Source organism: Nansenia antarctica (assembly GCF_963989245.1).
Source record: "Nansenia antarctica genome assembly, chromosome: 18".
NCBI classification, from domain to species: Eukaryota; Metazoa; Chordata; class Actinopteri; order Argentiniformes; family Microstomatidae; genus Nansenia; species Nansenia antarctica.
The window spans coordinates 9,010,736-9,029,928 of NC_137691.1; the positions used below are offsets into that span (position 1 = coordinate 9,010,736).

The 19,193-nt window shown below is 49.2% G+C and overlaps 1 protein-coding gene across 1 annotated transcript; it reads left to right on the forward strand.

Annotated features, from left to right (window-relative positions):
• Positions 1-242: 242 nt before the first annotated feature.
• ddx27 (DEAD (Asp-Glu-Ala-Asp) box polypeptide 27) lies at positions 243-19,169 on the forward strand. The gene is made up of 21 exons (XM_080548661.1): positions 243-548; positions 1,353-1,508; positions 1,817-1,876; positions 2,026-2,266; positions 2,940-2,992; positions 3,248-3,337; positions 5,025-5,130; positions 5,437-5,610; positions 5,900-6,050; positions 6,329-6,428; positions 7,454-7,595; positions 8,301-8,454; positions 8,800-8,881; positions 9,223-9,400; positions 9,752-9,858; positions 10,115-10,211; positions 10,845-10,936; positions 14,212-14,332; positions 14,529-14,625; positions 15,528-15,599; positions 18,549-19,169. The coding sequence occupies exons 1-21, from the start codon at positions 462-464 to the stop codon at positions 18,562-18,564; spliced, it is 2,376 nt and encodes a 791-aa protein (XP_080404787.1). The 5' UTR covers positions 243-461; the 3' UTR covers positions 18,565-19,169.
• Positions 19,170-19,193: the final 24 nt, after the last annotated feature.

Here is a 19,193-nt window from a genome sequence, read left to right on the forward strand (position 1 = left end):
GAGTGTCTAGAAAAGCGCTATATAAGTCTAATGTATTATAATTATTATAATTATTATTATTATTATTATTAATTAATAACAGAGCTGTCTAGTTAGCATTGGGAGTGAAGACACGCACCACCCCAGTAGAGGGCGCCAATGTGTCACGAAGACACACACACACACAGGACGTGACGTATCCCACTTCCCATACCCACCAACACACGTGTGGCCACAACACAGGCAGCACTGACACAGCCACATCTGGCTAGCTCTTACCAGTGATCTATAATATATCATTTAACGGTGAATACGTTGCCGAATACCTCGGCACACTAAAATCCGCTCTGCTACGTGGCGTGTCCAGAATAACCTGGGGGGGTTATTTGTCCTGTAACAGCTCGTAGCGTGGTTAGACAACTAACTAGTGAGCTAGCTACCAGGCTAGTCTCCCTGGGACTGTTGAACACACACACAGCAGCATGCTGTCCGATCTGGACCTGGTCGGGACCATCCTGGACGACGATGACGTGCCAGAGGAGCAGGAGTCGGAGACAGAAGATGATGATGTAAGTCTGGGGGGTGATCAGGGTGATGTAAGTCTGGGGGTGATCAGGGTGATGTAAGTCTGGGGGTGATCAGGGTGATGTGAGTCTGGGGGTGATCAGGGTGATGTAAGTCTGGGGGTGATCAGGGTGATGTAAGTCTGGGGGTGATCAGGGTGATGTAAGTCTGGGGGTGATCAGGGTGATGTGAGTCTGGGGGTGATCAGGGTGATGTAAGTCTGGGGGTGATCAGGGTGATGTAAGTCTGGGGGTGATCAGGGTGATGTGAGTCTGGGGGTGATCAGGGTGATGTGAGTCTGGGGGTGATCAGGGTGATGTGAGTCTGGGGGTGATCAGGGTGATGTAAGTCTGGGGGTGACCAGGGTGACTTGTCAGGTGGGAGGAAAGAAGTTGCTGGACCTTCTAAATCTGTCAGTCAACGAATCGACATCAATTGATTTGATTGATTGCATTGATTGTAGCCACATCACACGATACACATCAATAGAACTCACAGGTGTCACCGTGTGTGAGGTAGTGTGAGGTAGTGTGTGTGTGTGTGTGTGTGTGTGTGAGTGAAGTGAGTGAAGTGAGTGAAGTGAGTGAGTGAGTGAGTGAGTGGGTGTGTGTCTGTGTGAGAGAAAGTGAACCTGTGCTATGCAGGAGTATGGGTAGTAGGCTAGGTTATACACTTGTCTGCAGATGCAATATTTTAGTTCCCGTCTATCTCAGCCTTAAGCACCAAGGATGGCACCAATAGTACATAGCACACTGTTGCAGTTCCACCCAGTACAGTGTAACACCCCCCCCCCCTCTCCTCTCCTCCAGGAGCAGCCCATCGTCCTGAACAAGAAGAAGAAAGCCTTGAAGAACGGAGTCAGAGGTGCAGGGGACTTCAGCGCTGACTTTGAGTTTGGAGAGAAAGATGGTCTCTACAGCGAGGACTGGGCTATGGCTGATGTCATGGCCCAGCTAAAGAAGAGGGTAGGTTTAAGCCTGGCCTGACGATGAAGCTCAAATACCCTCCTATCAATCTAGTTGTTTTCAATGCTGGAGGCTGTATAAAAAGTGTAATGTTTCATTCTGTCATCTGTAGATATCTCCTATCTCTTAGCTACGAATATTATATGAACCTATCTTTTAGTTATATATGCCTATCTCTTAGCGATGAGTATTATATGAACCTATCTCTTAGCTATACTGTATAGCCTACACCTATATCGTAGCTATGAGATCTACAGTATGACTGAAGCCACTGACTGTTAACCCTCTCCCTGCCTGTCGTGCTGCAGAAAACTCCCACCACCTTGGATGAGAAGATCGATAAAGTTCGCAAGAAGCGAAAAACGGAGGTATTTGATTGGAAAAAAGATGGATAGACATAACTGTCGATTATAGTGTCTCTTGTGCAGTCTACTTACAGTAAACTATACTAGTAGGTTTAACTGCTGTCGGGTTGGTTCACTGGTGAGTTCAATTCTCCATCTGACTTTCTCCACAGGAAAAAGCACTGACGACTAAGACTTCAGACAAAACAGCAACTGCTAAAAAAGCGGATGGAGATGCTGAAGAGGAGGAGGAGGAAGATGAGGAGGAGGAGGAAGAGGGAGAGGATAACGGAGAAGACGATGAGAAACCAGATATCGTTGAGGGTGGAAGTGAGGCTTCTGATAACGAAGTTGACGACGATGATGATGGGGAGGAGTTCACTTCCGGGGATGAAGAGGTTCTAACCAAAGCAGGTGGGTAGTGTAGGAGACAGCCAATCAGGTTGTTAGGAATCTGCCCTGATCATGTGAACTGACTAGAGTAAATGAAGGCTGCTTTCGAATACTTTTCAAGATACAGCTGCTTTTCTTACCTTACGAATTTTCCTTGACATTGTTTGACAATGAGTGAGGGTGGGAGAAAAAGTTGCAAGGAAACAGCAGCGCTCAAATAAATCTAACTATCCATGGTCACTCAGATGTGACGTGAAGCAACATTTGAATGGATTTATTAGTTCACCAAACCTACTAATAACAACACAGTGACACTACAGTGGACATGTAAATGTGAGAGAACATAACAAAACGTATTTGTACCTCTTATAATATTTAATTGGAGCAATGCATTGTGGGGAGACATTTTCCTAAACCCCTCTGCAAAAGTTACATCCGTTCAGCCATGGAAAAGTTGGTAGGAAAGGACGGTCGAAGCTCCTGCAATTCGAGCATCTCTTATTATGGCTGCCACTCAGAATCTTCTGGGTCAACTAGCAAGGAAGGAAAGAAGGTTCCTTCACTTCAGAAGGGTATTCGAACGCAGCCAGACCCTAACTAGTGCCAGGAGTTTGTCTGGTCAAGTTACACTATCAGTAAAGATCTGATAGTTCTTTCCCTACTGTACATGCCTAATGTGATGATGCTCTCTCAGACACACTCAGGGAGAAGACAAAAAGAGGCAAGAAGAACAAGCCTGGAGAGCAGGTGAGTGTGGAACAGATACAAAAGATACAAACATCAACACTGTACTACCATATCACTACCATGTTAACCCGAGTCTTCCATGAGTCTACAATGTTTACCACGACTATCATGTTTACCCCGACTACCATGTTTACCATGAGCCTATCATTTTTACCACGACTACCATATTGGCCATGAATCTCCCATGTATAGGAATATAGGAAGGGATCTTTTTTTTTTAGCTGTTGTTGTAGATGACCGTGTCTCATCATACAGGCTCCAGCAGAGGCGTTCTTTGAGGACGCGTCTAACTATGACGAAAGCCTCATGTTCGAGGATATGAACCTGTCCAGACCCATACTGAAGGTAGGCCCTCTCATCATCTCTGCATGATACTGTTACTACTGTAGCTATATGGGTTAGCTCTCTGGTGTATGCAGGGCTTAAAGTTCTCCGGCACGGTGCCGGATTTCCGGCGCGGGGGAATTTTGAGCCCAAAAATAAATAAATAATCACATGCTATTTGTTTACATCGTAATTTAACGAGTCATCTTCAGCAAAGAGACAATTCCGCCTACCAATGGTATCACATTGCTCAAGCCAACCAACGACTTCTAGCCAATCGGAGGCAGAGTAGTGGGGCGGGCCTTAAGAAGTTTGAATGAGTGTAATGTTAGCTTGTAGAGACGTTCGCTTTTAGCAGCCTGCTATCTCGCAAACTTTAGTAAGAGTCTATTAAAATGGAAGCCAAGTTTCTTAAACCTGGCGAAGACACAGCTATACTAGAACGAGGAGTAAGGAATAAATGGCGCTGGGCATGGATAGAGGAGAGTAGTGACGGGAAGCCTTATGGGACGTGGTGCCTCAAACTGAGGGAGCCGGGTGCTTGTTTCTGTACGCCGTGCTCAAAGAAACCCGTCTACGGAAGTATAGTATATATCTTTTGCTCTATTAGTTCCTGAGCAAAAGATCTGAGTGTGCGCGTTTATAGCTGAACATGATCTGTCTTTCACAATGGCTCAGCCACTCGTCGATTTGTGCAAGAAGCTATCAGAAGACAAAAATGCACTGACAAAGCTGTCCGTTTCCAATCAGCACGCCAGCTATTTAAACACACATGGCCTTGCCCCGGAATTTAAAGAACGGCTGTGTGAAAAGCTTAAAAAAGCAACGTTTTCAATGAATATCGACGAAGCTACTAATCTTAACATGGACGAAATCCTCAATGTCCTTGTTCGACTTTTTGATGATGATCTGGCCAAAGTAACAACACAACACAACACCTAGCCAGCAGGAAAGTAAACATCGCCTACTCGTCAGCCCTCATGCAGGAGCTCAAAGATATCCTGGAGTCCAATGGTCTTGACTGGTCACTAGTCATCAGTATTCTACTTGATGTAGATCTATTGTTATAGTGATAGTGGCTTAATAAGTGATGCAATCAGTTTGGCCTTACATGATTTAATCAGTTTGTTCTTTTAAAGACATCTAAATATATTATATTATTTTGTATTGAGTATAAAACAGTATTAATGCATTTTAACATTGAGACATATATTTTGTATTGACTATAAAATAGTATTAATGCATTTAAACATTGAGACAAGAAGCTGTCTTCTGTACCCGCTCTCCCAATATCTCAAACTGTGACCCACCTCCCCAAGAAAAAGTTTCAGGCACAGGATTTTTTCCCACTTTAAGCCCTGTGTATGTACTGTTAGCGTAGCTAGCTACCAGAGTTAGTTTTGGTTAGACTGTTAGGGTAGCTAGCTACCAGAGTTATCTTTGTTTATATCCAGTATTACCCAGAGCATTTACGTTTATATTTTTCATTTGTCCTAAGTAAGTGAACCATCTATCCATCAGTCATAATAAGAAAAAGTCATCTATGCTAGGGCCAGAGAGATGTGGACTGTTAGATAGACGCCGGTAATAGAAAGCTATTCTGCTCTCCCAGTTCCCCACTTGGGGAGTGATTGAATTGTCTCCTTGTTGTGTTGATGTCCCGTGTGTGTGTGTGTGTGTGTGTGTGTGTGTGTGTGTGTGTCTTCAGGCCATCACTGCCATGGGCTTCAAAGTGCCCACTCCCATCCAGAAGGCCTGTGTGCCTGTAGGACTGATGGGCAAGGACATCTGTGCCTGCGCTGCTACTGGCACAGGTAACCGAGGCGACACACACACACACACACACACACACACACACACACACACACACACACACACACACACACACACACACACACACAGTCTCATAGACATAAGTCTCATAGACACGAGTTATATGCATCAACAACAACAACACACACTTGCATACTCCTTCATGCACACATACAACACACTTGTATATGACGTTTGATTAGTGTATTCTCACCATGATATTGTGCAGAATTATAATACCACACACTTAATTCATTGTGTTAATTATAATACCAAACCATCTGCCCCCCTCCCCCCCCCACCCTCAGGTAAGACTGCAGCCTTCATGCTGCCCGTCCTGGAGAGGCTGCTGTACAAGCCCCGGGAGGCCCAGGTCACCCGCGTCCTGATCCTGGTGCCCGTCAGGGAGCTGGGCATCCAGGTGCACGCAGTCGCCCGCCAGCTGGCTCAGTTCACCAGCATCACCACCTGCCTGGCCGTGGGTAAGCGACTGCACCGCCCAGAGCCAAAATGGCCGACGTGTCAGATCAGTCCCGTTCATTTGGCGAGAGAGAAATGCTCTGGGGGGGGTCACTCGTGCCAAGACCAGCTTCCCATTCTGGGAATGGAACTTAGTTATGTACATTGGGTCCATATGCCGACTGGCTGAAACCAATTTAGGAGACTTGGCCAGAACGTTTTCTTCGTTTTAGTTGAAAAATATAACCAATGATGCGTGTGTGTGTCTGTGTGTGTGTGTGTGTGTGTGTGTGTGTGTGTGTGTGCATGTAGGCGGTCTGGACCTCAAGTCCCAGGAGGCAGCGCTGCGTATGGGTCCTGACGTCCTCATCGCTACCCCGGGTCGTCTGATCGACCACCTCCACAACACGCCGTCCTTCGAGCTCAGCCAGATAGAGATCCTCATCCTGGACGAGGCTGACCGGTCAGTAGGGCCGGGTCCCGTTCGAGCTTTTGGAAATCAGTCAATAAATGGGTGGTTGCTAGGGGCGATTCATCATCCCACCCAGCAGGGCAACATTTCTTTCATTTGTTTTGAAATATGACTGCATTACTCTGTAATGAAGCACTTATCTAACGTGTGTGTGTGTGTGTGTGTGTGTGTGTTCCTTCCTTCCTTCCTTCCTTCCTTCCTTCCTTCCTTCCTTCCTTCCTTCCTTCCTTCCTTCCTTCCTTCCTTCCTCCCTCCCTCCCTCCCTCCAGGATGCTGGATGAGTACTTTGAGGAGCAGATGAAGGAGATCATCAGGATGTGTGCGTACCAGAGACAGACCATGCTGTTCTCTGCTACCATGAACGAGGAGGTAAACACACAGCCTAGTCTCCCCTCACACCTGTAAGGGTCAGACTGACCATACCTAGTCTCCCCTCTCACACCTGTTCTCTCTCCTGTAAGGGTTAGAGTGCTGGATCACCTGTGCAGAGAGAACCTTCATGTGTCCTTCACGAGGACAATGCATTGATTTGTCTCTTTTTACACAAGGTCCCACAAGTTAACAACAACCTCACCTCAAAATCTTCTCTTGGTTGATGGAATTATTTACTACAACTTTATATTTATTTTTATATATCCCAAGGGGAAAACAATCATATATTGTACAGTGGGAACATATATTGTTGTCCAGTGAAAGCAAACACTTCCTTGCAAAAATGTGTAGAGGCAAATCATATTTTTTTCCTAATAGGTTCGGTTGGTTCTCAAACTCTAAAATTCAATGAATGAGCAAAGTGCAAATTCAATAACAATGATTTAATAATACATTGTAATACAAAAACAAAGAACATTGGCACCTCCGTTTGGTCTGGCACCACGGCAAGGCCAGGATCCAGTTTCAGTCTCGTCCTTGAATCCAGTTTCTCAACATTCCCGTTCCGTAACTTAACTGTGGGCACGTGTGTGTGTGTTTTGTCCCCCCGTCTCTCTATCTCCATGTGTGTGTTCTGTCCCCCGTCTCTCTGTCTCCATGTGTGTGTTCTGTCCCCCCGTCTCTCTGTCTCCATGTGTGTGTTCTGTCCCCCCGTCTCTCTGTCTCCATGTGTGTGTTCTGTTCCCCCCGTCTCTCTGTCTCTCATGTGTGTGTTCTGTCCCCCCCGTCTCTCATGTGTGTGTTCTGTCCCCCCGTCCCCCCGTCTCTCATGTGTGTGTTCTGTCCCCCTGTCTCTCATGTGTGTGTTCTGTCCCCCCGTCTCTCATGTGTGTGTTCTGTCCCCCCGTCTCTCATGTGTGTGTTCTGTCCCCCCGTCTCTCATGTGTGTGTTCTGTCCCCCCCGTCTCTCATGTGTGTGTTCTGTCCCCCCCGTCTCTCATGTGTGTGTTCTGTCCCCCCAGGTGAAAGAACTGGCGTCGGTGTCTCTGAAGCAGCCCGTCCGTATCTTCGTCAACAGCAACACAGACGTGGCGCCCTACCTCCGACAGGAGTTCGTCAGGATCAGACCCGCCAGGGAGGGGGACAGGGAGGCCATCGTGGCTGGTGAGGACTGGCTAGTTTGTCCACGATCAGACCCGCCAGGGAGGGGGCCAGGGAGGGGGCCAGGAAGGGGGCCAGGGAGGGGGCCAGGAAGGGGGCCAGGGAGGGGGCCAGGGAGGGGGCCAGGGAAGGGCCGGGGCCAGGGAGGGGGTCAGGAAGGGGGTCAGGGAGGGGGCCAGGGAGGGGGCCAAGAAGGGGGCCAGGAAGGGGGCCAGGGCGAGGGCCAGGGCCAGGGAGGAGGCCAGGGCCAGGGAGGGGGCCAGGGAGGGGGCCAGGGAGGCCATCGTGGCTGGGTAGTTTGCGTGGTGTCTGTGGGATACTGTGGGTTGTGTAGTACAGTAGTAGTATTATTACATAGAGAAGAGAGGCCATTGCTAGCTCCCCCCCCCACTATGTTGTGGCTGTTCCAACTCTGCTGTAATCTAATATTCGTGTGTGTGTGTGTGTGTGTGTGTGTGTGTGTGTGTCTGTCTGTGTCCGTCCATGTCCGTTCGTGTGTGTCCGTTCGTGTGTCCGTGTGTCTGTCCGTGTGTCTGTCCGTGTCTGTGTCCGCGTATGTGTCCGTGTCCGTGTGTGTGTCCGTGTGTGTGTCCGTGTGTCCGTGTGTCCGTGTGTCCGTGTGTCTGTGTCCGTGTGTGTGTGTGTGTGTGCGTGTGTGTGTGTGTGTGTGTGTCCGTGTCCGTGTGTGTGTGTGTGCCTGTGCCTCAGCCCTGCTGACCAGGACCTTCCAGGACCACGTGATGCTGTTCACCCAGACTAAGAAGCAGGCCCACCGCATGCACATCCTGCTGGGCCTGATGGGCCTGAAGGTGGGGGAGCTGCACGGCAACCTGTCCCAGACCCAGAGGCTGGAGAGTCTGAGGTACACACTAAAACACACACGCACACACGCACACACACACACACACACACAGACACACTGTTTTATATGTGACATGACAAATCAGTGTCACTCAAATGTCTTTTTCGGTCCCACCCCTTACCCCACACTCTCTCCCTCTCTCCCTCTTACTCTCCCTCTCACTCTCTCTCTCTCTCCCCCGCCCTCTCTCCCTCCCTCTCTCTCTCTCTCTCTCTCTCTCCCTCTTACTTTCCCTCTCACTCTCTCTCTCCCCCCCCTCTCTCCCTCCCTCTCTCTCTCTCTCTCTCCCTCTTACTCTCCCTCTAACTCTCTCTCTCACCCTCCCTCCCTCTCCCTCTCTCTCAGGCGGTTTAAGGATGAGCAGATTGACATCCTGGTAGCTACAGATGTGGCAGCCAGAGGTCTGGACATCGATGGAGTGAAGACGGTGAGTCTCAGTGTTTGTAGTCCTTTACGTTGCTCGCGTGTAAAAACAATTAAAATAGTATAAACATATTTTGGGACTATGGCGAGACAACAACAGGCCGCCACAGTCTAGGTAATTAATGGGAAACACTGGGACTGAACTGTCTGTCTTCCTCACCTCTCCTCCCCCCACCTCTCCCCTCACCTACCCCCCCACCTCTCCCCTCACCTACCCCCTCACCTCTCCCCTCACCTCTCCCCCACCTACCTCCTCACCTCTCCCTCCCCCCACCTCTCCCTCCCCCCACCTCTCCCCCTCACCTTATTCACCACCCCCCCCCCCTCACCTCTCCCCCTCCCCAGGTGATCAACTTCACCATGCCCAACACGGTGAAGCACTACGTCCACAGGGTGGGTCGTACGGCGCGCGCCGGGAAGGTGGGCCGCTCGGTGTCCCTGGTGGGCGAGACGGAGAGGAAGATGCTGAAGGACATCGTCAAGAAGGCCAAGACCGCCGTCAAGGCCCGCGTCCTGCCCCAGGGTAAAGACAACCCCTCGTGAACCCCCTAGACACCACCACAAACCCCTAACTCCTACCCGCTGCCCATAGCCCTACCCCTGGCCCATACCCTAGCCTAGATACTTCAAAAAAAGTTTTGATGCATTGTGGTTTAATAATGATACTCTTTCTCTCTCTCTCTCTTACTCTCTCTCTCTCTTTCTCTCTCTCTTTCTTTCTTTCTTTCTCTCTCTCCCTCTCTCTCTCTCTATTTCGCTCTTTCTCTCTCTCTCTCTCTCTCTCTCTCTCTCTCTCTCTCTGTGTCTCTCTCTCCCTCTCCCCCTCTGTCTGTTTCTCTCTTTCTCTTTCTTTCTCTCTCTCCCTCTCTCTCAGAGGTGGTTCTGAAGTTCAGGGACCTCATTGATAAGCTGGAGAAGGATGTGTACGCTGTGATGAAACTGGAGAGAGAGGAGAGGGCCATGGCCCATTCGGAGTCACAGGTGTGTGTGTGTGTGTGTGTGTGTGTGTGTGTATCTGTGTATACGTGTAGGTTTGTGTGTGTGTGTGTGCTTATGTAATCATGAAATGTAGTTTTATGTTTTATTGCCGTTTTATATGTATAATGTATGCAATACATTTAGTACACACATACACACATTTTATATGTGTTTGTGTGTTTATTTCTAAATGTGTGCGTGTGTGTGTGTGTGTGTGTGTGTGTGTGTGTGTGTGTGTGTGTGTGTGTTTGTCCTTCAGATCAGTGTGGCCCAGAAGCGCCTGACTCAGAGTGCAGAAGAACTGGACCCCAAGAGGGAGTGGTTCCAGAGCCACGAGGAACGCAAGAAAGAAAAGAGTGAGTCTCCTTACACACACCCCTTACACACACACCGATAACACACACACACCGATAACACACACACCCCTTACACGCACACCGATAACACACACCCCTTACACACACACCCCTTACACACACACCCCTTACACACACCGATAACACACACCGATAACACACACCTGGACTCACCATTGGACCACAGAGGGAGGAACACCTAGCTGTTCTCAGAGAGGAACATCGTCTCCACAGCCACAGAGTCAAACTCTAACCTCCCTGCCAGTGACCTCTGACCTCTAGTCTCTCTACCAGTGACCAATGCTCTGCAGTCCAGTCTGAACTGTACTGACCTCTGACCTCTAGTCTCTCTACCAGTGACCAAGGCTCTGCAGTCCAAGTGTACTGACCTGAACTGTACTGACCTCTGACCTCTGTGTGTGTCTCTCTGCCAGTGACCTAACCTCCCTCTATGTCTGTCTCCCTGCCAGTGACCTCTGACCTCTAACCTCCCTCTGTCTCCCTGCCAGTGACCTAACCTCCCTCTATGTCTGTCTCTCTGCCAGTGACCTCTAACCTCTGACCTCCCCCTCTGTGTGTCTCTGCCAGTGACCTCTAACCTCTGACCTCCCCCTTTGTGTGTCTCTCTGCCAGTGACCAAGGCCCTGGCAGACTTTGACCTGGCCCTCAGGGGGAAGAAGAAGAGAGAGAAGTTCATCAAGGAGGGTAAAAAGAAAGTACTGACGGTGAGTGAGTGATTGATTGACTCCTCTGGTCACCTGGTGTCGGGAAAGTCACACCTTTTAAACCTGGTCTTTTATTCAAACTGTTTGTTGTCCATTGTCCATGTGTGTTGTGTGTGTGTGCAAAGAGTTTGTATTATCTGTGACAGTTGAAGCGAGAGTGTCTACTCCCCTCTGTCTCACGGTTGCCTCTCCCTCTGTCTCACGGTTGCCACGGTTCCCCTGCGTCATGATTTTCCTTTCCCCCTGTCTCACGGTTGTCTTCTCTCTCTGTCTCACCGGTTGCCACGGTCCCCCTGTCTCATGGTTGTCCTCTGTGTCTCTCTCTGTGACTCTCTCTCATCCCTCTCTCATGGTTGTCCTCTCCCTCTGTGTCTCTCTCTCATCCCAGTCTCTCCTCCCTGTCTCTCATCCCTGTCTCTCATCCCTGTCTCTCCTCCCAGTCTCTCATCCCAGTCTCTCATCCCAGTCTCTCCTCCCAGTCTCTCATCCCAGTCTCTCCTCCCAGTCTCTCATCCCAGTCTCTCATCCCAGTCTCTCATCCCTGTCTCTCATCCCTGTCTCTCATCCCTGTCTCTCCTCCCAGTCTCTCATCCCAGTCTCTCATCCCAGTCTCTCATCCCTGTCTCTCATCCCTGTCTCTCATCCCTGTCTCTCATCCCTGTCTCTCATCCCTGTCTCTCATCCCTGTCTGTCTCTCCTCCCAGTCTCTCATCCCTGTCTCTCATCCCTGTCTCTCATCCCTGTCTCTCATCCCTGTCTGTCTCTCCTCCCAGTCTCTCATCCCAGTCTCTCATCCCTGTCTCTCATCCCTGTCTCTCATCCCAGTCTCTCATCCCTGTCTCTCCTCCCAGTCTCTCCTCCCTGTCTCTCATCCCTCTCTCTCATCCCAGTCTCTCATCCCAGTCTCTCCTCCCTGTCTCTCCTCCCAGTCTCTCCTCCCTGTCTCTCATCCCTGTCTCTCATCCCTGTCTCTCCTCCCAGTCTCTCATCCCAGTCTCTCATCCCAGTATCTCCTCCCAGTCTCTCATCCCAGTCTCTCATCCCAGTCTCTCATCCCAGTCTCTCCTCCCTGTCTCTCATCCCAGTCCCTCATCCCAGTCTCTCCTCCCTGTCTCTCCTCCCAGTCTCTCCTCCCTGTCTCTCATCCCTGTCTGTCTCTCATCCCAGTCTCTCCTCCCTGTCTCTCCTCCCAGTCTCTCCTCCCTGTCTCTCATCCCTGTCTCTCCTCCCAGTCTCTCATCCCAGTCTCTCATCCCAGTCTCTCCTCCCAGTCTCTCATCCCAGTCTCTCCTCCCAGTCTCTCCTCCCTGTCTCTCCTCCCTGTCTCTCCTCCCAGTCTCTCATCCCTGTCTCTCTCTCCTCCCTGTCTCTCATCCCAGTCTCTCATCCCAGTCTCTCCTCCCTGTCTCTCCTCCCAGTCTCTCCTCCCTGTCTCTCCTCCCAGTCTCTCATCCCTGTCTCTCTCTCCTCCCTGTCTCTCATCCCAGTCTCTCATCCCAGTCTCTCATCCCTGTCTCTCCTCCCAGTCTCTCCTCCCTGTCTCTCATCCCTGTCTCTCATCCCTGTATCTCATCCCAGTCCCTCATCCCTGTCTCTCATCCCAGTCCCTCATCCCTGTCTCTCATCCCAGTCTCTCCTCCCTGTCTCTCATCCCTGTCTCTCATCCCTCTCTCTCCTCCCTGTCTCTCATCCCTCTCTCTCCTCCCTGTCTCTCATCCCTGTCTCTCATCCCTGTCTCTCATCCCTGTCTCTCCTCCCAGTCTCTCCTCCCAGTCTCTCATCCCTGTCTGTCTCTCCTCCCAGTCTCTCATCCCTGTCTGTCTCTCATCCCTGTCTCTCATCCCTGTCTGTCTCTCATCCCTGTCTCTCATCCCAGTCTCTCATCCCTGTCTCTCCTCCCAGTCTCTCATCCCAGTCTCTCATCCCTGTCTCTCATCCCCGTCTCTCATCCCTGTCTCTCCTCCCAGTCTCTCATCCCTGTCTCTCATCCCCGTCTCTCATCCCTGTCTCTCCTCCCAGTCTCTCATCCCTGTCTCTCATCCCCGTCTCTCATCCCAGTCTCTCATCCCTGTCTCTCCTCCCAGTCTCTCCTCCCAGTCTCTCATCCCTGTCTGTCTCTCCTCCCAGTCTCTCATCCCTGTCTGTCTCTCATCCCTGTCTCTCATCCCTGTCTGTCTCTCATCCCAGTCTCTCATCCCAGTCTCTCATCCCTGTCTCTCATCCCTGTCTCTCATCCCAGTCTCTCATCCCTGTCTCTCATCCCAGTCTCTCCTCCCTGTCTCTCCTCCCAGTCTCTCATCCCAGTCTGTCTCTCCTCCCAGTCTCTCATCCCAGTCTCTCATCCCAGTCTCCCCTCCCTGTCTCTCATCCCTGTCTCTCCTCCCAGTCTCTCATCCCTGTCTCTCATCCCTGTCTCTCATCCCTCTCTCTCCTCCCAGTCTCTCATCCCTGTCTCTCATCCCAGTCTCTCATCCCTGTCTGTCTCTCATCCCAGTCTCTCATCCCTGTCTCTCATCCCTGTCTCTCATCCCTGTCTCTCATCCCTGTCTCTCATCCCAGTCTCTCATCCCTGTCTCCCCTCCCTGTCTCTCATCCCTGTCTCTCATCCCTGTCTCTCCTCCCAGTCTCTCATCCCTGTCTGTCTCTCATCCCTGTCTCTCATCCCAGTCTCACCTCCCTGTCTCTCATCCCTGTCTCTCCTCCCAGTCTCTCATCCCAGTCTCTCATCCCTGTCTCTCATCCCTGTCTCTCATCCCTGTCTCTCATCCCAGTCTCTCATCCCTGTCTCCCCTCCCTGTCTCTCATCCCTGTCTCTCATCCCTGTCTCTCCTCCCAGTCTTTCATCCCTGTCTGTCTCTCATCCCTGTCTCTCCTCCCAGTCTCTCATCCCAGTCTCTCATCCCTGTCTCTCATCCCAGTCTCTCATCCCAGTCTCTCATCCCTGTCTCTCATCCCTGTCTGTCTCTCATCCCTGTCTCTCATCCCTGTCTGTCTCTCATCCCAGTCTCTCCTCCCTGTCTCTCATCCCTGTCTCTCCTCCCAGTCTCTCCTCCCAGTCTCTCATCCCAGTCTCTCATCCCAGTCTCTCCTCCCAGTCTCTCATCCCTGCCTCTCCTCCCAGTCTCTCATCCCTGCCTCTCCTCCCAGTCTCTCATCCCAGTCTCTCATCCCTGTCTGTCTCTCATCCCTGTCTCTCATCCCTCTCTCTCATCCCTGTCTCTCATCCCAGTCTCTCATCCCTGTCTCATGGTTGTCTTCTCCCTCTCTCGTCCCAGTCGGAGGAACGAGCCGAGTTTGAGATCCTCAAGTCTCAGATGTACGCCGAACGCCAAGCCAAGAGGGAGCGCAGGCCCAAGCGGGTCAGAGCCATGCCCGAGGAGGAGGCCCTGCAGAAGGGTAGGCGGCGACCTCTTCCCGGTCCAACAGCCCTCATCTCCAACCCTATACTACCCTACTGCTCAGTCCATTCTGGGGCCTAATACTAATCTCTCTCTCCTCTCTCTCTTTATCCTTCTCTCTCTCCCTCGCTTGCTCTTTCGCTCTGTCTCTCTCTCTCTCTCTCCCCGTCTCTCTCTCTCCCTCCTTCCTCCAGGTGCAAAGCAGAAAGGTGGTAAACCTGGCAAGAAGTCTGTGTTTGACAAGGAGCTGACCAACACCAGCAAGAAGGCTCTCAAGCAGTACAGAGCTGGGTAGGTAGATCTCCCAGGAGATCAAACTTCAGATCAAGCAACAGATGGCAGCTTGCGCTAAAAATCGACTGCGATGTGGTAGATGGCGACTTTTTTAGTTTTTAGTTCCACCCCCCCCCAAGATCCAGAGATCCGGGGCTATTCAGAAAACATTGGGGGGCTCGAGCCCCGGATGCCCAGGGATAACGACGCCACTGCTTGGGACAGAAACTCCTCATCCGATTTCTTACAGAGACTTAATTCATGTGAGAATCCACCTGCAACAGGCCTTGGAGAGAGAGAGACAGAGGTCCATTGTACCGCTCTCCTCACTCAGCTTAGACTGGGATGCACTCTATTGTTTCCATTACAAGACCAAAAACAGTTAACCATGAATATAGCAGTGTAGAAATGCTGGAGTATACGTATGCATTATTGAATGGTTGTACAGTGGTGTATGTGCATGTTTGTGTATATCAGGGTTCCCGCGCTGGTCTTAAAAAGCCTTAAAGTCTAAAATCCAGCCATCCAATTCACAAGGCCTAAAAAGGTCCAAAATGTCAGTTATTCGGTCAAAGAATTAGTTGCTAGGTCTTAAAAACGAGATCCTGCAAGGAAATCAGTCCGACCCCATCTATTTATGCGGAAATTAATCAAGTTGGAACCCAAAAAAAGGCAATTTGCTTCCTTTTTTGTCTGTATGGCAGTGAAATCCCTAATTTCATCACCTTGAGGATGACAAAAAGCAACCACACGGTGTCGCAAATAGGTCTAAAATTCCACCCAAAGAGGTCTAAAAAAAGGTCTAAAAAGGTCTTAAAATGTGCTTCTTGAAACTTGTAGGAACCCTGGTATATATATATATATATACTGTATTGGAAGGTATGGTAAAGCCTTATGCAGCTGTTATCTGTGTCTTCCAGACCCTCCTTCGAAGATAAGAAAAGGCTGGGGATTCCAACCAACAAGAGAGGAGGTTTCAAGTCCAAGGCCAAGTAAGTGATGGGTATACAGTACAGTTGCAATCAAAATTATTCAGCCCCCATTGCACATTAGGTTTATTGGTAAAATATACAATTTCTCAGGTGTTTGCAATAAACAAATTACACAAGAACAGTTTAAGTAGTTCAAAGAAACTAATATTACAAGGGTTTTTATCCAAATTCAACACAAAATGCTACTACTAATGGCTACTGCTGTCTCAAAATTGTTCTATCCCTTCATGACAAGCATGTTCAGTACTTAGTAGAGCACCCTTTTGCTGTGATGACCTGCTGCAAACGTGAAGCATAGCCAGACACCAGCTTCTGACAGCGTTCCTGAGGAATCTTAGCCCATTCCTCATGCGCAATGGCCTCCAGTTCAGTAATATCTTTGGGTTTGTGTTTTTTTAACCGCCATCTTCTTCAAATCCCACCAGAGATTTTCTAGTCAGGCGACTGTTACGGCCACTCTAGAATCTTCCTTTTCTTCTTCTGAAACCAAGCCTTGGTGGACTTTGAGGGATGCTTGGGATCATTGGACCTTCCAACAGTGAAGTGAAGTGAAACTTTATATATATAGCGCCTTTCGTACATGAATGCAACTCAAAGCACTTTACAATGATTGAAAACAAGATTACAGAATAGAACAATGAATGAAAATTCTGGGTGTCATCTGCGGGATGGGGATGGGTGTTGTAGATAGCGTCCTGTGGCGTCGGGGTAGGGCGATGGGTATTGTTGATGAGGCTGGCGTCACAGGGAGTGTGGGGCCAGGTGTTGTAGTATGGAGAGTTGCCTGAGATGGAGCAGCTCTCGGGATGAGCTCTACTCCTGTCACCATTTTCTCTAACCTACTCCATCTTAAGCTTGTCAAGTCTATTGACCTGTTGATCTTGGGATCAACAGGACAATGATCCCAAGCATATCTCAAAGTCCACCAAGGCTTGCTGCAGGTGTTTTGCAGTCACTCGAGGGTTTTTGACCACGTGCCTCCTCAGGAATCTGGTGGCAGCCGCTGAACTATGCTTTCGACTGTATCTCTAGGAACATTCAGTGCTTTTGCTATCTTTTTGTATCCTTTTCCTTGTTTCCTTGATTTGCTTCCTGTTTCTGAGTAGACTAGACATGCATGTTTTTTTTGCTCTCTACTATTTTTACTATGCCTACTATCTGTCAAAGTTGTGTGGGTCTTTCAAAGAGAGTTGATTTGTTACAATATAACCTGCAAAGAAGACTCGCTGCCCTGGAAACTCGCTACGCTAATGACCCTCCCCCCACGCAAGCGCTTCTAAAGGATCAACATTATAATTCACATTTTCCAGAGCTAACGAGACAGCTGACAACTACAACATTCACTGGACAGATGAATCATCCCCCGGAAAGATTCCACAGGCTACAGAAATCACTGGAGAGCAGCCAACCCGAAGCTAGCATTAGCACTAAACTTGCGGCCTTGCGTGACTGCACACTGAGAGGCACTCCGACACAGAGCCGGCAGAGCGGAAGGCTCCGTCTTCATCAGGGGGTGATGTCACCCATAACCAGTTGACCCTCTGACCCTCTGACACTCTGACAGTCTGACAGTCGCTGCTTCCATAGAGTTGATACCTTTGCCCTTCCTGATATAAAGCTGGGACTCTCAATACTTGCTCTCCCTGTTCATATCAGTAACAGAACGGCTAATCCCAGGTCAGAACACCCGTTTATACACCCTTCGAATCTAATCTCTATACTATGCCACACACAGCCCACACAGAGACCAAACACAAAGCCACAAGTTAGCCCTTTTTAATGCTAGATCTTTAGCTAATAAGTCTCTCTTAATCAACGACTTGACCGAGACACGGCTAAACAAAGATAACAAGGCACCAATTCGTATGCCCCCCCCCCCCCAATTTTAGAATCCTAGATGTTGTCAGATCCCATAAGAAATGAGGTGGAATCGCCTCATTTTTCAGAGACAGTTTTTTTTTTTTTTTTTATAAATTCGTTTTTCAGATTTTATCCCTTTTTCACCCAATTTGGTAGCCAATTTAACCCAACTTAGCATCCAATTATCCCCTGCCTATTGCATAGGATCCGCCGCACGACCCCGTGGCCGGCAGTCCCAGAAGAGGCCGCCAGGCAGACTAGGCTGACTGGCTCCTCGAGCCCAGTACCGTTATTCCGGCGCCCAGGGGGCGGTGTTGCGCGACGGATCCTAGTCCAGAAATACTCCTATACCGCCCTCGGAAGCGGCCGGCCAATATGCCGCTTCCCGTGTGCCTCGGCCATATCTGGATCTGGCGAGCCGGGATACGAACCCCGGCCCCGGTGGGCAGCATGCACTAGTGGCCAGTGCGTAGACCTACACCACCGCGGGGCTCAGAGACAGTTTTAACTGCAAACAGGCATCCTTCAGAGAATTTCTATCATTTGAATATCTTTCAGTTGTTTTTAAATGTTCCACACAATTTAAAAAAAATAGACCACCCCAATACTCTACTATCGTCTTCAATGAACTTACGGAGCTTCTCTCCATCATTACTACCGAATTGAATGGTCTGATCATTGCTGGTGATTTCAATATTCATGTAGATAACTCAGAGGACAACAAAGCAACAGGTGTGCTTGAGACAGGGAGTTGAATAATTTGAAGACTGCAATAGGGATTAAAAGTACCATTTCGTGTTGAATTTGGATAAAAACCATGGTAATATTAGTTTTATTGAACTATTTAAACTGTTCTTGTCTACTTTGTTTATTGCAAACAGATGAAAATGTTTTACATGTTGCCAATAAGCCTAATATGCAATGGGTGTTGAATAATTTTGATTGCAACTGTATGTGCCATGAGGGGGGTGAGGAGGAGGAATTGTGTGTGTGTGCGTGTGCGCATGCGTGCTGTGGTTAGTTGAGAAGTCTTGTTGTCTGTTCCGGAGCCTGTTGTTTCCGGGACTGGATTAATGTTTGTTTTTTCAGGTTCAAGAGAAAGTGAGGACTGCGTCAACGTGGAGAGGACAAGGACTGAGTTCGGGATGGATGGATGGATTCAGAAAAGAAGAGTGTTTCAAATGGCTTTTCACAACACCCACAGATGCTAGCCAGACAACATGACAGGGCCTGTACATGAGTAACAACAACAACAACAACAACAACAACAACCCAGCAGCCGCTCCCCGTTCTTTGGGTGTGTTCCTGCCCCAGGCCTTACCTTGTTTTCTGCTTGCCCAACTCCAACTTCCCGTATGTGGTTGCTAGGCTGGCAGACAGAGTGTACCCGACGTTGTTATGCCCTCACTGGTTGTTCACCAGTACAATGCCGAGATACCGTAATAGCCTGTACTGAGTGGTAATGAAAATGTTCACTTTATAAAGATGCTTTGAGTGTTTTGTCTTTCTCATTACCTCTGAATGACCAAGCGTATACCTGTATTTGCAGATACATGGGTTTGCAATGTTGCAGTGTTGCATGTTGCAATGTCATTGGAGATGTGACCTAGTTCATTATTAGGTCAGCATCTAATGTCTGTTATAGGCTTAAAATGTCATTCATGTGACAATTGTTATGATGTTTAAGAACTTTAAATTGTTGTACTTAAAATAAATAAACCAGTATCATATTTT

Coding starts and splice junctions, on each gene's coding strand:
- ddx27 (XM_080548661.1), top strand. CDS start 462: ATGCTGTCCGATCTGGACCTGGTCGGGACCATCCTGGACGACGATGAC. Junction 9,859..10,114: donor TGGCCCATTCGGAGTCACAG/GTGTGTGTGTGT, acceptor TTTGTCCTTCAG/ATCAGTGTGGCCCAGAAGCG. Junction 14,333..14,528: donor GGAGGAGGCCCTGCAGAAGG/GTAGGCGGCGAC, acceptor TCCTTCCTCCAG/GTGCAAAGCAGAAAGGTGGT.